Below are 22,121 nucleotides of genomic sequence, written 5' to 3' on the forward strand. Positions count from 1 at the left end.
ACGTCTGACTTTGTTTACAATGTTACCTTAGTGACTTCTGTTAATTTTTATTTTTTTAAATAATAAGAGAATAATCAAAGGAGTTTTTTCAGTAAAATTTTCAAATATGACATTTCATATGTTAATATAAATTTGCTTTTTATTTAAAACCAGAAAAAAAATATTGAGATATACGTCTGTAAAGTTACTACTACGGTACTCGATTAGATATTCTTGACTCGGCTCCTTCGTCGCCTCGTCCATAAACATCTATCTCGTACCATACTAAATCACTTCCCGGACTTATAACGTAAATAACTATTTCTGTTAACATGTAATAGTTTAGTAGAGACAATGCACTTTTTATTTAAATTAACAATTAGTAACAATTTACGAATTACCCACAGTGACGGAACAGTGATTACACGGGCGACAGTACAAATTTGGACACTATCATTATTATTACATCTAATAGAATGTGCATCCAAAAAATATACTACACAGTCCTAGGTAAGCGTGAAATGACCTTTAATTTATCAATTGTTAATTTAATAACAAAGTGACATTGGAGAATATTTCTTTATCCGCGGAATTTTTAATATCCGGTTAAATGATTCCCTATTCGACTGACGTAGAAACGGAGTAGACGAAATATTTCGTATTGTCGAGGTTTTTTAAGCTCAATTCAATCAGTTTTTCTGCTTGTGGCCACCCACGCAAACTAGAATTGAAAGAAGGATGTTCGGTCGATGATAATGAGTAAGAGGTGAATATAAAAATAACGAGATATATTAATAAACACGGGGAGTGTTCATTTTGAATGCTTAAGTCTGATAATTTTCAATCGAAAACTGTAACTGCCGTAAAAATTAATAAATTGGGGTGAGAGATACTGTCTCATCCAACATACTCGCTCGATATCGCATCTTCGGATTTATTTATTTCGAGCGATACATCAGTTTATGGTAGCAAAAAATATAGATAATAATAAACTGAAGCTTTTTGAAAATCTATTCGTTTAATTTTACTTTAGAAGGGAGAAATTACTTTCTGATCCCCTTTCGTCAAAATCGAAATTCAATATATTTTCAAATATTCCACCTCCAAATCAACCATATAATGAGTTCAGTTAATACATCTAATTTTCCACCCCTTCTAAATTCGAATTAGGGTTCAATATAGGTGGTAGTTATCAGGTTTAATCAAGGGTATTGAGTAGTTTGATATAGGGAGGGATATGCAAATTCATTAGATTCATTAGATTACATTGTGATACACTCGTACCCCATAATAGAAGGATCAGTGTCTGTATAAAGAATTTTGTGTTATACTCGTTAAAATTGATCAATCATTTACTTTAATCTCAAAACTAAGAGTTATCTTTATTAGATAATATGAATCCACAAGTATTGTCACTGGTTAGTTATCCACTCAAGCCAATGTTGAATCCATGACCAGTAACCTTCTCTCGAAAAAGTTTCCAATTGCTCTGTTAAGACCTTCTCATAATGAGAAATGGTATCAATATGTTCACTTTTTAGTACACAGAAAACTTATAGTGTTAAATCTGGTGAGTACGGCGGACGTCGACAGAAGATTTTGAGTTGTCAAAAACTTGCGACTTGTGGCACGACGCATTGTAAAGGAAGCTGTCTGTCCACTTATTTTTTAGGCCTTTTTCATTGAAATTGATATTGAGATACTTATAATAAAGACTGACGGGTGTTTTACAATAATCCCAGTTATTATAAAGGGTGTTCCGAAAATTGACGCAAAAAATTCGGGAGTGACTAGATAACGTGAAAATAATGATGTGAGATGAAAACTTTCTCACATATAAATGAGATATATAATAATAAATCTACACCACTATCTGACTGCCAGAGGCCGCTCATGCCCATTGTTACAATCAGTAACTTTTACAGAGACAACTTGTATAATCTAAAAACAGCAAAAATGAAATGTTCAATCGGTTAAAAAAAGGTAGTCTTTTCGTAATTTGATAAAATTTATGGTTAAGGAGATTGTAGATTTTTAGATCGTCTTACATGCCAAAGAAACCGTTTGAATAAAGAGACATTCTGACCAAAATTACAATAAATTGTAATTATTTACTAAAAATACTTCCAGGAGGTATTAAAATACAATTAAACATTTTTTATTGAAATGCGTACTGCCGAATATCGTGGTAGTAACATAAGTAAAAAATTTATATGTGGAAAAGTTCAGTTGATTAGTCAACAACTTATCAAATAAAAACTATAATAAATGTTGGAACTTCTACACACTTTCGAAGTAAAGGGAGGATATTTCTTCAAACTTGGAAGACCATTCTCAGATTTTGCCTCATAGCGTCACAATGTAAGTTTATTCTATCCATCAATAGTAATATGATCTTCGATAGTATGTATAATAAATGTTAATTTATTTATTCATTACTTCTACAACAAATGTTTGTCTTGTATACACTACTTTAAAAATTCAAACAACACATTTATTTATCAGATTATAAATTAACGTCTGCTTCTATTTTGTATGTGTACCTGAATTTATTTTCTTAGTTATAAAACAGTATGTAGAATTTTCAAAAGTAACTCTTATCCTATTTATATAAGTTAGTGATAACGAAATTAAAGATAAAAATCACAACCTTTACGCGAGTATATAAATACTATTCACTTCAATAAAACCATTGTTTGTAACCTCATATTTCCTAAAATTCTCATCGGATAGATAGATAGATGGAAACGCTTTTCCATCAAGTTGGCAGAGGAGTTGACTGACCTGAGATATTTTGTACAATTGAGACGATCCCAACATTTAGTGGAAGAATACGGAACTTCTATTAAACTATCTTAAACTCATAAAACCTATAATATATTACCCTCAGGTCCCTTTAATTTTAAGATAAAAAACTATATACATTCTTTTGATTGATTATTCATATTTACGTGTAGTAGTATAAATCGTTGTTATTGCCTCCAAATAGACTTGCTTCCAGTCAATACAAGTATGTCAATGCTTAATATAATTTTTCATATGGCTGAGGCATATAACAGTACACGAAGCGAATTACTTTTTTTAGCTTCAATGAAATCATGACACGCTCCACGAAGCGGATTTTGAAACTGGTGCATCCTGCATCAAAAAAATCAGTTATAATCACAAATTCGATCGTGTACTATGAATTGCTTCTCGTAGAAGCCTCAAAACGACCGAATCAAACTCCTTATTAACTATTTGACTCTCTGAATCGAATTCATGGTGAACCACCACGGTAATTGGAGAAAACGATAAGTATAAGCATTACCTTGAATTTTGACCGACTTTGGCGTGGCTTCTAGGGTCGGCTTACTTTTGATCATAAATTAACGTTTGATGAATGTAGGATCCACAAGTACGTTGGCAAGTACCTCTTTCACGACCTCTACTCAACGTTGTTTTGGTAAAAGATTCTAAAATCTAGCATTGACACGTTTAATACCCAAAACAATAACCAAAATATGTTGTGTCGATCCGTAACAGATGTCATGAGTTTCTGCTGAATGCCTTCGTGATGATGTTCAAGCACAATCCCTCAACTTATGATGTTATCGTCAATAACATAAGTCGATGAGCGACTCGTACTAGACAAATTTTCGACTTCACTTTACTACTACTTTTCAATAGCTCCGTCGCCGTAATTCTATTGCATACATGAAATCTCAAGCAAATTCGTTGCTCAACTTTTTCTACACTCAATAACGCCAGAATAATTTTTCGCTTCTTGAATAAACAGCTGATAATCACACCCAATTGATATATGAAGCTCAAACTCCACATGCATATGGAAAAAGTTTTACTAATTAATGAAAAAAAATGTTACCAGTTCGATTCACGCGCGTAGTTCAAATGCATCAGATTGGGTCAAGATTGATCAAACCATGTATTCGTTATGGAAATACTCCGCATGGTTTTACATATACGAGGATAGGTATATAGAAAAATTTTTAGCCTACTATAGAACCAAACAAAATTTCAATGTAAAAATATTTTATTACTCAACATATTCTCCTCTTAATTGGATACATTTATTTCAACGAACCTGAAATGACTAGATCTTTAAATAAATGTTTCTTCTTGCTCTGCATACCTCCACAGCTTTTATTAACTCTTCGTTGGAAAAAAATTTACGACCTTTTAGACTTTTTTTCAGTTGAGGAAAGAGATGATAGTCGAACGTAGCCAAATCTGGGTAATAAGGGAGGCGTTCTAGTAATTAAAACCCTAATCACGAATTTAATAAAAACTGAAGCAAGAACTTTTCCAACAGATTTTTGGACACGAAACTTCTTAGGTCTTGGAGAACCAGAGTATCGCCATTCCATCGATTGTTGCTTTGTTTCTGGATCGTAGAAATGTACCCAAGTCTCATCCATAGTAACAATTCGGTTTAAGAAGTCTACATCGTTTCCAAATCGAGCACAGATCGAACATGATGCTTCTACCTTTCACGCTTTTGGTCAACATTCAAACATTTGGGGATCCATTTTGCAGCAATTTTTCTCATGTCCAAATAGACGTGAACTATAAGATTAACGCGTTCATATGAAATATTCAGTGCTTCAGATATCCATTTTAGCCCAATTCAATGGTCTGATAAAATCATATCATGAACTGCTTCGATATTTTCGGGGACTGACACAGAAACTGGCCGATCGATTGGTCATCATCTTCAATGGAAAATTTATCTCTTTTGAAGCTTGCAGTCCAATTTTTCACGGTCGCATACGAAGGACATTGATCACCAAGGGTATTAAGCATACCTTCGTAAATCTGCTTACCTCATAACCCTTTTTAATAAAGGTACTTGATGATGGCTCGATACTCCAATTTTTTGATTTTCACAATTTCGGTGGACTTTTTTTTCTTTTAATTTATTGCGTAACTCTGGTTTACTTTTTTGACGTCAAACTTTGCACTGACACTTTTAATAAGTTATTGTTCGTTGCTATGGTAACGCAATATTTTCTTTATGAGTGGAACTGGTCTAGGCTAACGAGTTATCAAGAAATATCAAGCTTTTTAACAAAACAAGACTAAAACTAATACTCTTAACTTGATGTATATCATGGTATATCTTAGAATTTGTGAGATATAAGATCTATCTGTTCTTTACAGTTACATTCAGAATCTCAAGTCTAAGTGAAGTTACACAAAAATGATGGAAACAAATCTTTTTTTGAAAAATACTTGTACCTCGGCTGTCTGTTAAGCTGTTTTATCTATAAATAAACTTTTTGTTCAAATTATATTCGAAATAATAGAATAGCGAACAGAGCTGAATCTGTCAACGAACGACAAAATACGCCACTTTGTTTTCATTGTACCGTAGATTGAATTGCGCGACATGATCTCCTTGAAACGGTGATATTGCACGAGTTTAACTTTTGAGAACCACTCATCAGCATTGTGGCTAACACCGTGGGGATTCTGTCGCTATGGCAACAGGGGTGTAGGGGTCGAACTATGGTTGGGGTTGTAGGTATTCAACTGTGTTTTTTCCCAAACACTCATTTAATTAAGAGATTTTGTTAGATTAAGTTTACCACTGTTGTTGAAACTTTCAAGGCAGAGGATAAATGAGTTTCATATTTCAGTTTGAGAATGTTTCAGAGTTATCATTAAGGAATTGTAAAAAATTGTTGTTTGTACATTTCTGAACGTTTGTTTCGAGAAACTGGATTGTTGTATAAAATAGAAAAGCAACAAAACCATTCGTGATCAAAAAATAACCAATATCTGTGTATATAGATAATACATTGATGAGAATAATAATAATAAAGTCACCAAGATTTTTACCCCATTTTATTCAATTCACTCTGTTAGTTTGTCTGTTTGGTTGGAATTTTCGAAAAAAATTTTCTCCAATTTTTATTCAACTTATTGACTTGAAATTCCGCATACTTTCTTGCTTTTGATGACAATAGATGATTCAATAGAAACATTAGTAAAATATTTCATAATATTCCATGAGTTAATAAAATTTTTAGATCAAACAAATGGTTTATTTGGTATTTATGTCATTCTATATAATAATAATAATAATAGTATTCCAATAATATATAATATAATAAATAAAAGGACGAGGAAAGATGGATAAACTATCGGCAAGAGTATATGTCTTGAGATAATGTAACAAGAAATATCAAGAAAAAGAAGAAGGACTAGAAGTGGTAAAGTAATAGTTTACGCGGACAATTCAGCTATAGTAACAAAGAACAAAAATTTAATGCAAGAATTGACGGAATATTCGATAGAAGGAGGCTAGGAATTAATGCTGTTAAGAGGAAGTAAGAAGATATGATTTGAAGTGGTAAAGAAATTCAAGTAAGATAGAACATACAAGCAGCAAATAGAGCTATTGAAGCTTTCAAATTGAAAAATGTTGAAAAACAAACAAATAAACAAAAAGTCATCAGGACATTTGCTGCTGAGACGATAATTATAACAAAAAAAATCCAAAATAATGCTGCCTATTATTATGGAACCGAAAAAACAAAACGACGTATACAGAAGAAGAAATGAAGATATACTAGAGGAAGAGGATGTGATAAAGATAAAAGTCAATATGAATACATGGAAAGCTGGATCGGAAGCGGAAATAGAAATGATGATAGTGTGGGAGACGAACAAGAAAACCGAAACCGAAAGAATGAAAGAGAGGAATTGGAAAAAAATAGAAATTGCTAAAAGTATAAATTGTGGACGTCATTCGTAGATTATTATTCCAAATTATTATTCCAATTGGACCTGAATTTGTCCAATTGTGAATCATTTCTGTGGAAAGTCAAACAGACGCATATCCTGTATCAATGAACAAATTACTATTGAAACTTGTATTTCAATGTCACAAACTTTTTTCTAGTTGATTTTCTATAATATTGACAATATTATTGAATCATAAATTTTTTTTCGTACGATAACGGTATATATTACTTATATAAAATATGTTTGACCCTCCCATACGTTTTGTAATTCATCGCTACGTGTTTTACAGTTATTTGTCACGAAAAAACAATGTGCTATATGTATACAGGGAGGTAATAATTCAGTAGCAATAATTCACAGGTAAATGTTTGCGTGACATAAAATTTTAGACGATAACGCGATGAATATCACAAAGTATATAAGGTTGCTTTATCAACATCGGATTACAATTCTACGAAGTTTTATAACATCAATTTTTAAAATTTAACGAAACAAATTTTGAAAATTTAATGAAACAATTATAAACAATGTTTCATGCAAAATAAATATTAGTAATTGTGTATTTTCTCAACTCAATAGCAAATTTGATGATAAATTAACTAGCAAAAAGTTTGGGCATCCCTGTATTGACTCATAGGTTTAATGCATGCTTGTCTCCATAAAATGATAATTAACAGGTTTGCATGAAATTGATATTTAACAGTGGTTAAATGTAAAAATATACAGCCTTATCTAAAGTCAAAATTTATACAATGATAAAACTTGAGAAATAGTAAATTAATTTAGAGGTTAACTGTTCAAGTGATTTACTTTTGACGTGTCGCAAAGTAGCGACATAAATTTTCCTTATATATTAACAAGCATTTCTATTTCTGAAGTTTCTCCTTCATAGACATCAGTGGCATAGTTGATTCTTATGATTACAGAAGATTTTTTGTGACTTTAACAAAAGCCAGCCAAGCACTTTGTTCAATAGGACCGACGCTCGATAAAAGGCAGAAAATGCCTTCAGCCTCATTCAGTATAGGATATTTTGTTTTAGAAAAAATTAAGAATAAACAAATCCGGTTGAGAATGCGGGTGAGAATGCTTCTTCGTTATCAACAGAAAAATATTGGGTAGCTGAGTTTCAACGTGGCCGTACGACCTTCGAAGACAAGGATCGCAGAGGTCGAACAAATGAGGTGAGGCCTCCAGAAATGTTGAAGAAAATCCAAAAAATGGTACTGGACGATCATCGACATAAATTGCGCGAGGTAGCAGACACAGTAGGCAATTCAAAAACAGCGTCGTAAAGATGTTTCTATCGAGTGTTTGGCAATGTTTCACAGAAAGTAAGCCAGATATTTGCGCTGTTTTATAACCATGGATGAAATGTCGAAAGGTAAATACCGTTCCATCTGCAGACAAGATCATGGTGTCTTGAAAAAGGGAAATATATTAACGGTGAGTATTATGCGAAATTATTGCAACGTTGGAGCGAAGAAATCAAGAAAAAACAACCGCATTTGGCTAAGAAGAAAGTGTTGTTTCTTCAAGACAATGCAACAGCTCACACATACGTTATTGCATTGCCCAAAATAAATGAATTAAAGTTTGAATTGTTACCTTATGTACCCTACTCGCCAGATTTAGCCCACTCAGATGATTTGATAGGCTGATGCTTGAAAAAGTGGTTCAAGAGTCAAGTATTTCCCAACAATGAATAGGTGATGTCGGTAGTTGATGGCTATTTTGAGAAGCTTGACGATTCTTATCTCCTAAAATGTAGGAGCTAAAAGGATATTACGTTGTAAAATAAATAATTTTTTTTCAAGATTATTGTGTTTCCTTTGTCTTTATGGACAGTTTTGTATGTTGTGATGTGAACATTCTCTATCATCCCATTCATAGAGAAAATAATTTTTTAAAACCAGTTTGATCAAGTTATCTTAACGAAGACGTGAAGAATAAAGGAAAGGAAAGACCTACTTGTGAGTCATAAGGACGACCCGGAGTAGGAATCGAATCCAGATCTATTGGTTACGCTCTATAAGCTTTACCAATTAAACTATCCTAGAGAAACGTACCGTATTTATATTTCAGTGACCTACATAAGAGACCCACCGAAAAATTCTACCATCCATCTTACTGTAGAGTCGTTTCGAGCTTATTAAGAAAATGGGGAAAGCAATGCGTAATGAAAAGGGAAGTCCTACCCAGTGATTAATTTTCAGTAATCTAAAAATTAATCAGACAATCACACTCAACAATTTATCATGAGAAAATAAAAGATGTCAAAGATATTTATTATATTAGGAGACTCGCCAGTTCTTGTAATGTTGCTAAAGAGACGTGGTCCATTGTGAATGATTTAAGAAGTAAGGTTTCTACATCGAGCATAATCTTTACTTCACATGATAAACTAAATACTCCTCATGATCCAATAGCACCAACATTGACTTCGTTGAATCTGTGAAATTCTTAGTGCTTGATGTGGACAATTCCTTGAAAAGGGAGTTACATATTGCCTCCTCCTATTTTGAGCTGTATTGCTTTCCAAAGAACTGAACTTATGCACCTCCCTAACAATTTATTATGCCCTTATTGAGCAGCATCTCCGATATGTCTTTTCCTTTCGGGGTACGTTTGTTGCGACTCAATTTGAGCGAATCTACAAAAGAAAGCTGTTAAATATTTACTCGGACTAAATAGCAGAGATCACTGCAGGGTCTCTAAAAGATTAGAAATTCCGACTTTTCCTTCCTTATTCATCTTTAAACCTTAATTCATAAGAACGCTTCTCCAATTTCAGAAAGATCGTTGCACGGCTATCCACTTAGGAACGCGGAGCATGACCTTTATCTACCTAATTCACGTTCAGAATTTGTTAAGGTCTCAATATTTTACAATGCAAAAAAATGCACAATCAATACTATCCAATTCCGAACATAGTGTATACTGGTTTAATCTTGCTATGGACTTATATACTAATGATTACCTATCAATATTACCTATAATTTTGTTACTTATTGTGGTTTTCTTCTGTATATTGAAATTTTATTCTATTTGTATCTTTTTATATTTGTTTTCATGTTTGTTTTTTAGTTTTTACAAGCTTTTGTCCAAAAATTGTAACAATTTTTTGACAATAAAGCATTTCTCTCTCTCCCTCTCTCTAAATTTTCTCATAGCAAGCAATATTTCTCACTTTTTTTGTGCGCGTTTTTATATTTTTAAGCTATAATTCATTTATGATCAATCTAGATATTTTGAAAATTTATATACACATCAATAATATAATTTTTACAACTAGTCTCAACCAAGTATTCAGGAAAGTAAATTAAGTAAAATTTTCGTTTTTCGTGTTTTGAGACGTAATATTTAAATATGAATTTGTTCCCTGTTGTTTACTAAGTTTACTCAATACTGATCACCACTTGGGATTTCGGTCATTTCTCAATATTGCATATTATAATTAATCCCAGAGCCTAAATAATAATATGGTTAAATCAAAATTATCTTTCAACTTGTACATAGTTCAATTCTTTACGTTTTTGATACCCTGTATGAGGTTATAAAGATTTTTTTTAAGAGAACAAAGCAAATTGGTATACGTTTAATTTCAGCCCGATGTGATTAAGATTCTGTTTTAGATAGACACCTTACGGTAGATTCAGTGAATCAGCCAATGAGAAATAAATTGTCTGGAATAATCTCATCCGTACGTCTAATAACTTATCCAAATTCATAATCGGATCACAAGTTCGCTATTGTTGGGGCGAGAAAACGTACGGAGTGGAATCATATTGTCGGAATGGTGAATCTCAGTTACCACCAAAATGTTTACAAGACTATTATTCTTTCATTGGAACAAGAGATTTAATGGATGAATATAAGATTACTAGTAGACCCGGCCACGCGTTACTGTGGCTGAGTGATTTGATTTGAAATAATTTTAATGACAATACAATTGTTCTCTCTTCTGCTTGTTCAATGAAATTATACTGGCATCGAGTTGTTACACGTTCGTCACAATTGCCCATAAAATAGATCTGCAGAAATTTTGGATCTTCATTTGACATTGGCATCAATGATCCATTTTTATGATATACCTGGCCTTGAATTTTGATTGTTGTCTCAAAATTACGACCATTTGATGACAAATCACAAACTTTGGATGCTACAAACGACGTCATTTGGAAGCAAGAATTAAATTTTCGTGTCTTACGCAAAAATAATTTTGATTCTTTCGAAATGCAGAAAGAAGGGATTTCAAAGGTATAGGTGGAGTACGGAGTGGCGACAATACATCTTTTCCTGATGCGCAACACATGCCGGGTGCTTCTTTGCGAAATGTTAACGCCTGACAATAATTGCATATTTTGTCCATCGCACCAATAGTAACTTTGGAATCAACCGAGTGATTGGTTCATAATTAAATGACGAACAAATGATCCACGTGTTACTGCGCGGTTGGTTCGATGATTTTCTCGGGTTTGTTCTATATAAGAATCTATGTGTTGATGACGTGCCACCCTGGTTCTCAATGCATTTTCTTGTCGACGATTATCACGCTATTCTCGTGCACGATTTTCAGCAGTGCGAATTCTTTGAGCTGCATTTCTTTCTGCTCTCTGTTCGACTGATTCATTAGCTCTTTCAACACGCGCACGTCGAGTCTTCTTGCTTGCATTAAGGTTGGATTTTTTAGATGGCATTTTACTAAAAATAGTAATTGAATTTTTAATGTGAATAAATTTCGCTGTTCTCTGTAAGTTAGAAGTAAAAAAATATTCGAAGTAGTGTACGCAACGAAGACAAAATGAAAAATGATTTGAAAGACGCGACGTTAAGTGGCATAGGCAAAATAAGACATCTATAGTGTGTAGTCTCAGAAAATATATCACATTAAAGTGTGGCGCCATCTATGAGGTGTAAAGGACGAAATTTTACAGCCCTCTGTAAAGAAATTAGCTTAAGGCTCCATCTGTTCCAGGCTTATGGAACATTATAATTGTTAATTATTTATTTAATAGAAATAGTTTTATTATTGATTTCTTACAAATATCAAATTGTCATCCATACGTCATTACATATCTGTCATTATACGTCAATTACATAGCTGTCATTTGCGTTTTGTTATTCCAAGTCTGATTCTTTTTTGTTATACCACGTTTTATAGTGACTGACGTTTCATGTCAAGTCACACGGGAATGCTGTCGAACGGGATAAATTTCATGTCAAGTCACACGGGAATGCTGTCGAACGGGATAAAAAGTATCCTATGTCCTTCTCCTGGCTCTAAACTACCTCCCTGCCAATTTTCAGCTAAATCGGTTCAGCCGTTCTTGAGTTATAAGTGGAGTAACTAACACGACTTTCTTTTATATATATAGATATGGGTTAAGTGTGCAGTTGCTGGAATGATGTTCGCAAAATCTAAAAACAGATCGACAAAAACACATGTCAATTACCAAAGTAGCTGTCATGATATATGCATATCAAGAACCTTACACACGAATATGCATTTTCGCTCCAATTTAAAGATCAAAAACGAAAAAGTCTTCAAACTTATGAACTTATTATTCTATGTTACGAAGCACGTATTCATTAAAAAAAAGATCTGAATGAGATAATTTACGAAATAAAACAATTAATATTATCTCTTTTCAGATAGGGAATCTGAAGACGAACTACCATTAGCCCCGTTGGTGCGTTCGACCGATGTAGTAGCTAACTTCAATGGTGAGATGTCACTCAACATAAATTCTTATAAAAATCTTTAACGGAAGGCCTCTGATGATTTTTACGTCTGCACATTTGACCTCCAAAAAGTGCTTCAATTTCTCAAACTTTTGACATCTCTTGCCTACTATAAAAGGAATTTATATGTCTATAATTTTGGAATACACTGCACTGTTTCAATACCAAAACAGTTTTTATGTATGTTTGGGACGATACCGAGGGTGGTAGAGGTTCTCAAGATGTAGCTTCGTGTAACTGCAAGCATCTTAAAGAAAACGCCTCTAACCATAGGAATATAATTTTGTTCTGAGATTCTTGCACTGGTCAGAATCGCAGTATTAAGTTGTCTCTTATGCTCCTCAAACTTGTCCAAGATCCTACAATGGCTGCGGAGATGATGGAACTGAAATTTTTAGTTTCTGGGCATTCGTTCTTTCCCAACGACTCAGAGTTTGGCATTATACAAGCATCAAATAAAAAATACCAAAACATTTTCGTTCCAGAAAATAGGTTTGACGTTATAAAGAATGCAAAAAGAAAGGATACTCGTTTCATCACGATTCAGATGTAACGGGATGAATTTTTAAGTATATAGGCATTAGACGATGCTGTTACAAATACAAAAAAGGACACAGATAACTTGCCTTTTAGTTGGATAAAGATTCGTTGGCTACGCTTTCAAAGGGGCCATGAGTTTAAAATAAGATTTAAAGAAACTTTGAACGATTTTTCGCAGTTTCGTATTCTAGACGTGGAAAAAATAATCGCGTCAACCAAGACTGTCTTTTCATTACATGGCGACCTTTAACTGCTGCCAAAAAGAAATATATGATTGATCTTCTGCCTTATATTCCACTTGTACACCACGGTGATTTCAAAAACTTACTTCAAGTTTCTTCCGCAATACAACCAATAGAACTCGCTGAAGACGAAATTGTTTTCGATGATAATAATAATTAATAATAAATCTTAGTTGTAAAGTTTACTTTTTCACGTTGTATATAACATTAATCATGCAAATTAAACGTGTTTACTATAAAAGTTGTCTATTTATTTATAGTTTTTAAAAAATGTCCACTGGAAAAGTGAGCCAAGTCCAGTAGAATGATAAAAAATTATGAAGATTTTGTGTAAAAAAACTGGAAAATGAATTTCTAAAATAGTATAGAAAATTATATGAAACATTTTATATATCAGTTACAAAAAACCTCAACTGTTGTTTTCTCAAAATCACATATTATGGACTTGGTCCACTTTAGCTTTGAACCCCTCATATTAAAATAATAATATAAAATTTGAATTATACTTTTTTGGAAAAATTTCAATAAAATTTGTTATTATCATGGACATACCTTCGAATATTTTCTTTCGAACATGTTTGAATTTAAATTAAAATCTCCCTCAGAACGCGAGGGAAGTTAGATTGAACAGATTGACAGGGAACTGAAAGTAAAATTGCCTATTTGCGGAAATATATCCATGTATACGATTTCAGTAAAGCTAATACAGAAGTCGACCCTTTGCATTGATTTGAAAGTGAAGCAGTGACGGATTTAGAACAAAGCTATCGAGTGATGGCCAGAGGAACGCAGTTAACATTGTATAATAATTATCAAAAACATGGGCACAATCTTCACGATAATTCTGAGCCTCAGATTTCGTGTAATATGGTTAGAAGAATGTTGATTCTTAATGTTCAACAATTTACTAATTAATAAAACGGCTAGTGTTAATTGTCGCAAATATTACATTATCTGATATAAATTGTAGTTCAAATTTGAAGATCCGTAGACTTACCACTACTTATTTTAAAAATATAATTTAAGACTCTAGTAGATTCCGCATAATCCCTCTCAACTTAGTTACTATTCAACCCTCAACCAAACTGAAGTAGTTAAAATTTGATTCAATGACAATAATAAATAGAAAAGTCTATACCGAGACTTGATTCGACATTAATTATGTAATTTTTTGTTATTATTTTACATAAGGCACATACTCGTAACTGCCTCGGTGAATTTTGAACTAATAATTAAAACATATCATTCATTGGTACAGGATTAAATACATTTTATGTAGGTTTTGACGACTTGAAAATGTGCAAAGATTAAAAATAATTTTGTCCGCATCTTTATAGAGCATATTATCATCTAATTTTCAATTGTTAAGCTCCTGTCAGGTCCTTTTTTAGAAATTCAACTTTATCTCGTCTCTTCTCGATTGCATTTCTTTGCTCCGAAACGAGACAAGACAAAACATTTTAGCAAACAGTTTAGATGATACTGAGACCACATACTATGATACTTTTAACTCTCCGAGAACTTTGGTTCGTTGCATATTTACGAGATCTTTCTATATATTTTACAACATATATAATATGGTAACCATCTATTTATTATTTATCAAATACATACTCGTATTTTTGTTTTCTTTTGTGATATTTTCTAAACTAAAGAAACACGATGTTTCGGAAAACAATGGATGTTGATAAAAGTATTATATCCTTTTTTTCAGTTTTATATTTCTCATTAAATTTTTTAGTTTTCATTTTTATGAATAGAAATAATTTATTATCCAGTCTACCTGTATTTCAACTAGTATCTCTCATACCCCCATGTGTTAAAACAAGCAGTGGCAAGCGTTGGTTGTTTTGACGCAGTTAGGTTATGTTAGGTTAGGTCAGGTTAGGTTAGGTTGGCTTGAGTTAGGTTAGACTAGGTTAGTTTAGGTTGGGTTTAGATAGGAAAGAAATTAAGGAAAGTAATCGAAGGTGTATTCCATTGAGTAAAGACACAAGTAACTATATACACAGCGAATTATAATAAAGCGAAAAAAGACCGTGAAAAAAAGACATATGCTCTCATCGTGGAACGTGGTGAAAAAGGAATAAGAGGAATTAGGAGCACCAAAGACGGCTGGATGCATTGATGGACACAAACAAAAATAGAAACAACGTTAACTAGAGAAAGCCTGATACCTATATTGGCAAGAAACAAAGAAAGTTGGCATATAGTGGAAAGCATGATCAACGAAATAATGTCTACCAAAGAAAGCGAGGAAAGAACAAGAGAAACAAACAAACATGACTAATTAAATAGTAATACATATGTCTATGAGACCGGCAGTTGTGGAAGGAGACGTTCGCGAGGATGGTTCCAGCTACTGTTGAGGAAAATACGCGGTGATGTTTAGTGATGATGTCCCAGGTGTATGTAAATCTATTTTATACCCCATAAAAAAAGGTTACGTTACGTTAGGTTACGTTAGGTTAGGTTAGGTTAGGTTAGGTTAGGTTAGGTTAGGTTAGGTTAGATTAGGTTAGGTTAGGTTGGGTTAGGTTAGGTTAGGTTAGGTTAAGTTAGGTTGGGATAGATTAAGTTAGGTTAGGTTAGGTTAGGTTATGTTATGTTATGTTAGGTTAGGTTAGTCAATCTATCAGTATAGAATATTTAGTGTTTGTAACCTGAAACATGGATACTCATATTAAACAGATCATTTAATCATTTACATTAAGTTTAGTTTCAAGTAGAAAAAAGATCACGAAGTGCTAAAATATCTCTATGAGGATGCTACAGTCATTTTGACGACTTTTTACAAGCGGTATGAATAATGTAAAAGTGGAAATGGGTACTATAAAATTCCCTGCTCTGTGACACCATTACTGACAAGTCAAGAGGCCACGACAGAGCTGCAGGACATTTCGAAGAAGTATTCCCGAATTTTTTCAAATCGGTTACTAGCCACGCCAGTACTTTAGGATTATAATTCTCTCACAACAAATATGTATTTTAAATAACTTGAAAAGAACGCAATTCAATTCATAATGAGCGTAAAAAATCCTCCATTAACGTCCGACTATTCCTTTGGAAATCTGCCAACAGCTTGTAAATTATGGAGCTCAATTTACCTAAGTATATTCGGAAGTTGGTACATTATCAACCATTATAAATCCTATTCATTTTCATAATGAACGTTTAGGGTCCTTACTAAGCTTAATGGTATTTTTAGAATTCTCCATACCTGCCTACCCATTAACTTATTTTTATTTCGCAGTGAGGTATTGGACGAAGTCGAATTTCTCATTATTAAACATAACACGATAGATTTTAATACCAATTAACTAAGCATCCGAAAAGAATAATTGCCTTTTCATTACTTCCTTTGTTCATTCCACTCGTACTATGTTAAATTCATTCTCTTTTATATAATATATTCTCCTTTAGGCAGTGAAACTAATTCAATTCAAAGTTTTGATGCAAATCGTTATAGTTTAGAAGAAGTCGAAGGTTTATTTTTTCCAAATATACCCACCATCGAAACAATGCGTCTGTTCAATCGCTTTCTACAATAGAACCAGCAAAAAATTTTCCATATAAATTCGTTAACCTATTGATTCAGCTTATTTGAATAAAACGTACTTTTTCTCATCCTCGGAATACTGGAGAATTTAATTATTCAACCGTATCATTACTGAATGCCACTTAATGGACTCAAACACTCCAGACTTTCACAAATTTTCCTTATGTCCCCCAGGCACAGGATATAAGGCTGATTTATTGGATTGCTGCAGAGTGAAATCGGCTATTATTGAAGTTATATATCGGTAGATGGGGTAGGTGTGTTATCCCAAATTGGCAATTTTAGTTTAGATACAAATATAAGCCGTTTCAGTGAGTATAATAAAACCCAGTGAGGTAGAAGTAGACTAGCGATGAGTTATGTTGTTCAAGCTCCTAAAATCTTCAAGTTCATTGCCTTATATCACTTATCAGTCGTATAGATTTAAGTAACGAAACTAGCAATGCTACAGAGAAAGTACACATGTGCCTAAAATTAGTCTGTCAAATGTTTAGCCTAAAGTCTACACTTCCGAATGCGATGTCTACCGTATCTGTAGACAAACCAGTGTAGCCGTCGCCTTAGTTTATATAGGGGCTTTTTGTTTTGCCGTAGAAATGATCGATGATAAAACAACGGATTGTTGTCATATGTAATTTGGAAAAACTACAGCTGAAACTTATAATCTATCAGAACAAGTATATGGCAATTAATGATTGTCGCGTCCACGTGTGTTTGTTTAGTTTAAGCTTTAAGACAGCCAAGAAGGTGTTGATTCACGTTCGGGTCGTTCTTTCATGTCAAAAACGGACGAAAATATCGAAAAAGTGGAAAATATTGTTCGATCCAACCGTAGGCTAAGTATTCATGCCATTGCTGAATCTATAGGAATGCACAAAGAATGTATGCGGCAAATTTTACATGAAAATTCTAACATACGAAAAGTGTGTGTAAAAGTGATGCCTCGTTCCGCATTGTCCGTCAAAAGGTTTCTAGCCAAGTACATTCAGTGTTAGACTTATTCGCTGGATCTTGCACCATGCGATTTCTACCTCTTCCTATGATCAAATCTGCATTAAAAGGAACAAATGTCCTGAAAAAACTGACAGAAAAAGACTTCCCACACTATTTCGAACAATAGATTTGCATGGAACGATGTAGCGATAGAGGAAAGGTATCTTTTGAAGATTGAAGATTCAATGAGCCCGAACCAATATGAAATCCCTAGATTTTTTCCAATTTCTACGCTCACACTTCAAAACGCCATCTAGCAATAGTTACGAAGTTATCAAACCGCACAGTAACAGTGCTTAGTAGTAGTTACATCGCAGGCACCAAGTGCTGACGATTAAATTAATTTTCTCAATGTTCAATCAGACAAGAATCAACGTTGTGATTTCATTTATGTTCAACAACGGCATTTAATCAGGAAAAACTAAAAATAGAAAGAAGTTTTTCTCGGGATTTGGTTAGGTTAGGTTAAAATAGGTTAATAAAAAGTTAGTAGGTATTCTTTCTTGGATCCCGCCCCTTTTAGTTGAAAAGATTACTATTTTTGTTCCAGTTCCCAAGAGCTTTGGAAATTTCTGTAATATGTAACAAATTCAATCTATTTTAATTATCTAAAAGTCCAGAAACAATGATAAATACATATAATAATACAATAACAAAATATGCTACCTAAAAGAGAACAAAACGGCCATGAGTCCAAGAAAATGGATACCTAATACCTTCGGACTCATTTATTTATCGCTGTGCACCACTTATTTAGAGAATATCAGTTGTCGATATAATTTAAAGTGTTCCAAATGTAGCCAAGCTTTAGCATCGAATACTTAAATTCATCATCGTAACTGTACGTTAATCGAAGACCAAACTTACTTATTCCATATTCAAATATCGCCTAATTTGTTTTTAAAACTATATTTATTAGAACATATTCAGTAGAACTACAAATCGAATGTAAAAAAACAACCAAAATGTGCAATGGCGAAAATAATAGTAGTTTAATAACACATCAAATGAAATGTTCCTGATCTAGTAAGCAAAAATTTTTGTACCTAATTTTGTTCTTATTCGTAAAAATAGTTTCTTTCAGGAGTAATGAAATCAGTATAACGTTTTCTCAACGTTCATATGCCATAATTACTGAACAATTTTTGTTTGTTCTTAAAAAAGACTTCTGTTTCAGCGATAACTTTTTGATTTGATTGATGTTTTTATCTTTGGAAATATCTAAAAACAATGATCAGACGCTAAAGTTCAGATATAGAGAAAATGATGGGTGAAGCGGCAACTAGAAGTTCAGTTCATTGAATTTGATGATCACTTTTATCCACTTTTGACTTGTGCGCTTTGTTTTAGTAGGAGAGAATTTTGTATATGGAGCTGTTCTTCATAATTTTCTCTTCTTCCAAATAGTGGTTAAACAGTATTCCATACAACAAAATACTCGATTTAAATAGCTTTCGCCGATTCCTGTCCACTCATATGACTACCGTTTTGCTTATAGTTAGTCCACATTTGATATTTGATCACATATCAAATCGAAAAGCTCATTTATATTTTCCAAACAGCTCTAAATAGTGCTTTAAATCATAAATTTGTTATTGATTTAAGTTTACTGCTAGAAAACGTGTCATATATTTGAAGAGACTTTTTTAATTTTCAAATACTCAAATATTGATGTAAAATGTTGTCCAATCTTCAGTTTTTTATAACAGTTTTGTTCATGTTTTCTGATTTAATGGCTACTTCTGGGCGTTCTCTCATTGAGTACCATCAGTTCTTGTAGTCGTGTCGTCCCTATACTAATTAATGCGTGTCACCCCCATACTAATTGATATTAGTTGATTTTCCATAATACTTTCCAACCAAGCATTTGCCTCAGCGTTATTTTTCAGATTAAAAAAATCAACTCATACAGAATTTCCATGGTTTGAAAACACTAGAAGATTGTTCAATGAAAAATTACTATTGGAGGAAATGGGCTCAAAATTTGACAATTGTTCGATAGATGGAACCTTCATCTGTTAGATCGGTATGGTCATAGTCTTCTTTCAAATTAAACAAGATTGAAATTAATAGAAATGTAATACAGTTGTAATAAGTGACAGATTTTTTTTACCCAACAAATAGAGCTGTATCTTAAATAAAACTAAAATATTTCACCTATGTCACTGTCGTAGCCTGATATCAATTACGTAAGTGCAAAACTCTGGCTAAAAATAAAAATCCTGTATTTTCAGTAAATCCTTACTCGAATACATTTCCTTAAAAACAAAAGAATAAAGTTTATCAAAGGACCAAAAGAGACTTTTCCAACTCGACGCTCTCTCTACTCCCATTTTCCCCACCCATTGTTGCTGTTTCTACCCGCTCTATCCGTTAATCTTGTGCAAGTAGTAAACTTAGGAACGTGTCGGTGAAAATATATCGCGACATAACTACAATATCTCCCCGAGGGTGGTAAATACAGTGGATAATGATCCCATAACTCCTAAGCACACATACAGGGTAGGAATTTGTAGTGGAGATAAAAATTTGAAGGATTGTTTGATGCTTAACAATCGTAATTGAGTTTAAGGGATTCTCATTGTTGTTAGATGGAAAAGAAAGTAATACATATTGTTCACTATTTGACAGCAGAATATTTGACTATGTAGTATTTTAAACCTTAAATCTAATAATTTCAGAAGGAAAAATGAGAGCAGCTCTTATCCGGAAAATTTGTAAATTTTGTAATGCTTGTTCAGATGTCCTGGTGGAGCTCACATGAGCTTTCTACATAATAGTCAATCAGCCTGCTGTCAAAATAATACCAAAATGATTTCATCTACTTTCGTACTAAGTCGGGAAAATCTAAGTTTCTTAAAGATTTATTCTAAATTTCTATATTTATAATCGTATTATTTTTATGAGAAATTCGGAGTCTGCCAGAACCTGAACTATGATTACTGACAGTTACAGAAGAATTTTCTCAAATTAATCTACGAGATGTATCTTGTCCAAATATTGAATAAATTGCAAAAAATATATGAATATTCCACTTACCGATCACTGCTAACAAAAATTATTTCAAAGTTGGGTTCTTTCTTTCTTATAAGCGTATATATTTCTGCTAGTTGTGGAGTAAACGCTCTGCAAGGTGGACACTGAAATTCAAAGTTAGAATTTAACATTTTTTGTTTCTCAAAAAGCTCATGCTACTTTCAAAAGTATTGTATAGTTGTAAATAGTAAACTGTCAATTTCTTATTTTTATTCTTATTCTTATTCCTGATTTTAGGTCTCTTCTGTTTCAAAATCAGTTTTTTCTTGATAATTTATTAAAAGAAAGATAAAAGATTCAGAAACATAAATATATGTGATATAATATGTGCTTTTAAATTATAATGTAGTAATCGATTATTGAATTGTCTTGGTTCTCTTCTGTCTGTGGTCTGTGGATGAATCGATAATAAGTAAAATCTTAATTAATTAGTACGATAAATTAACTTTATGTATTGATATATCTGATGCATACAAAAATTAACTTCTACTCAAGACGGAATATAGGGGAAAGCATCCAGGGCTACAGACATCCATAAAAGAGGGGCCCCCACATTAGAGACTTCGCAAAATATAATGTTTCAAATTCCAACGAGTAAAAACTTTTTTTCGCTGTTCTTCGCTCGCCTTTAGTACTTTGTACCAACATGATTATATTACTAAAAAAATGAATCATGTAGATTCTTTTAATTCATACAGACAATCATCTCGGATGTGATTTGAGTTATTGTATCGACATTCACTTCTTTTCATTATCTATTATCTATTATTTTGAGCCTATTACTTTTTATCTTAGGCATTAACTTTCTTTCTTCCTTCACCTAGATTTGGGACCAGCAATGAGATCTGTTCAGCCTAGGTGATTTTAAATATTATAATCTTCATAACTAACTTTTCTGTAAAATTATTTTTAAGCACCCGACCTAGTTTTCTAATTGTTTATACTGTAATATCTAAATTTCTAGTTCAATATCAGGGACTTATTTATTTAATGATGATTATTCTCAAGACTTTTAAAAATTTACGATACATGCAGCTTCTAAACTGTTCGTTCTAATTATAAGAAATTCTACGATGAGATGAATTTTAATTATTTGAATTGAGTTGACTACTTAAGAAAAATAGAGAAATAGAAGAAGAACTGGGAGGCAAAAATATAATAAAGTATACAAAAGCACAAAGACAAAATTGGGCAGGACACATCATGAAAAAGAAACCTACAGAAATGGTGAAGAGGGAAACACAATGGATATATTTATGCCCAAGAGGCAGAGGCAG

The 22,121-nt window shown here is 32.7% G+C and overlaps 1 protein-coding gene across 1 annotated transcript in view; it reads right to left on the minus strand.

Moving 5' to 3' along the window:
• Positions 1 to 22,121, minus strand: part of LOC130891624 (nucleoredoxin-like) — a 75,140-nt gene that overhangs the window by 24,350 nt on the left and 28,669 nt on the right. Inside the window, exon 6 of the mRNA XM_057796465.1 lies at positions 20,848 to 20,948. Within this exon, the coding sequence (XP_057652448.1) occupies positions 20,848 to 20,948 (101 nt within the window). The remainder of the gene's footprint in view (positions 1 to 20,847; positions 20,949 to 22,121) is intronic.

The sequence above is a fragment of the Diorhabda carinulata genome, chromosome 3, assembly GCF_026250575.1.
Source record: "Diorhabda carinulata isolate Delta chromosome 3, icDioCari1.1, whole genome shotgun sequence".
In the NCBI taxonomy this organism is placed as follows: domain Eukaryota; kingdom Metazoa; phylum Arthropoda; class Insecta; order Coleoptera; family Chrysomelidae; genus Diorhabda; species Diorhabda carinulata.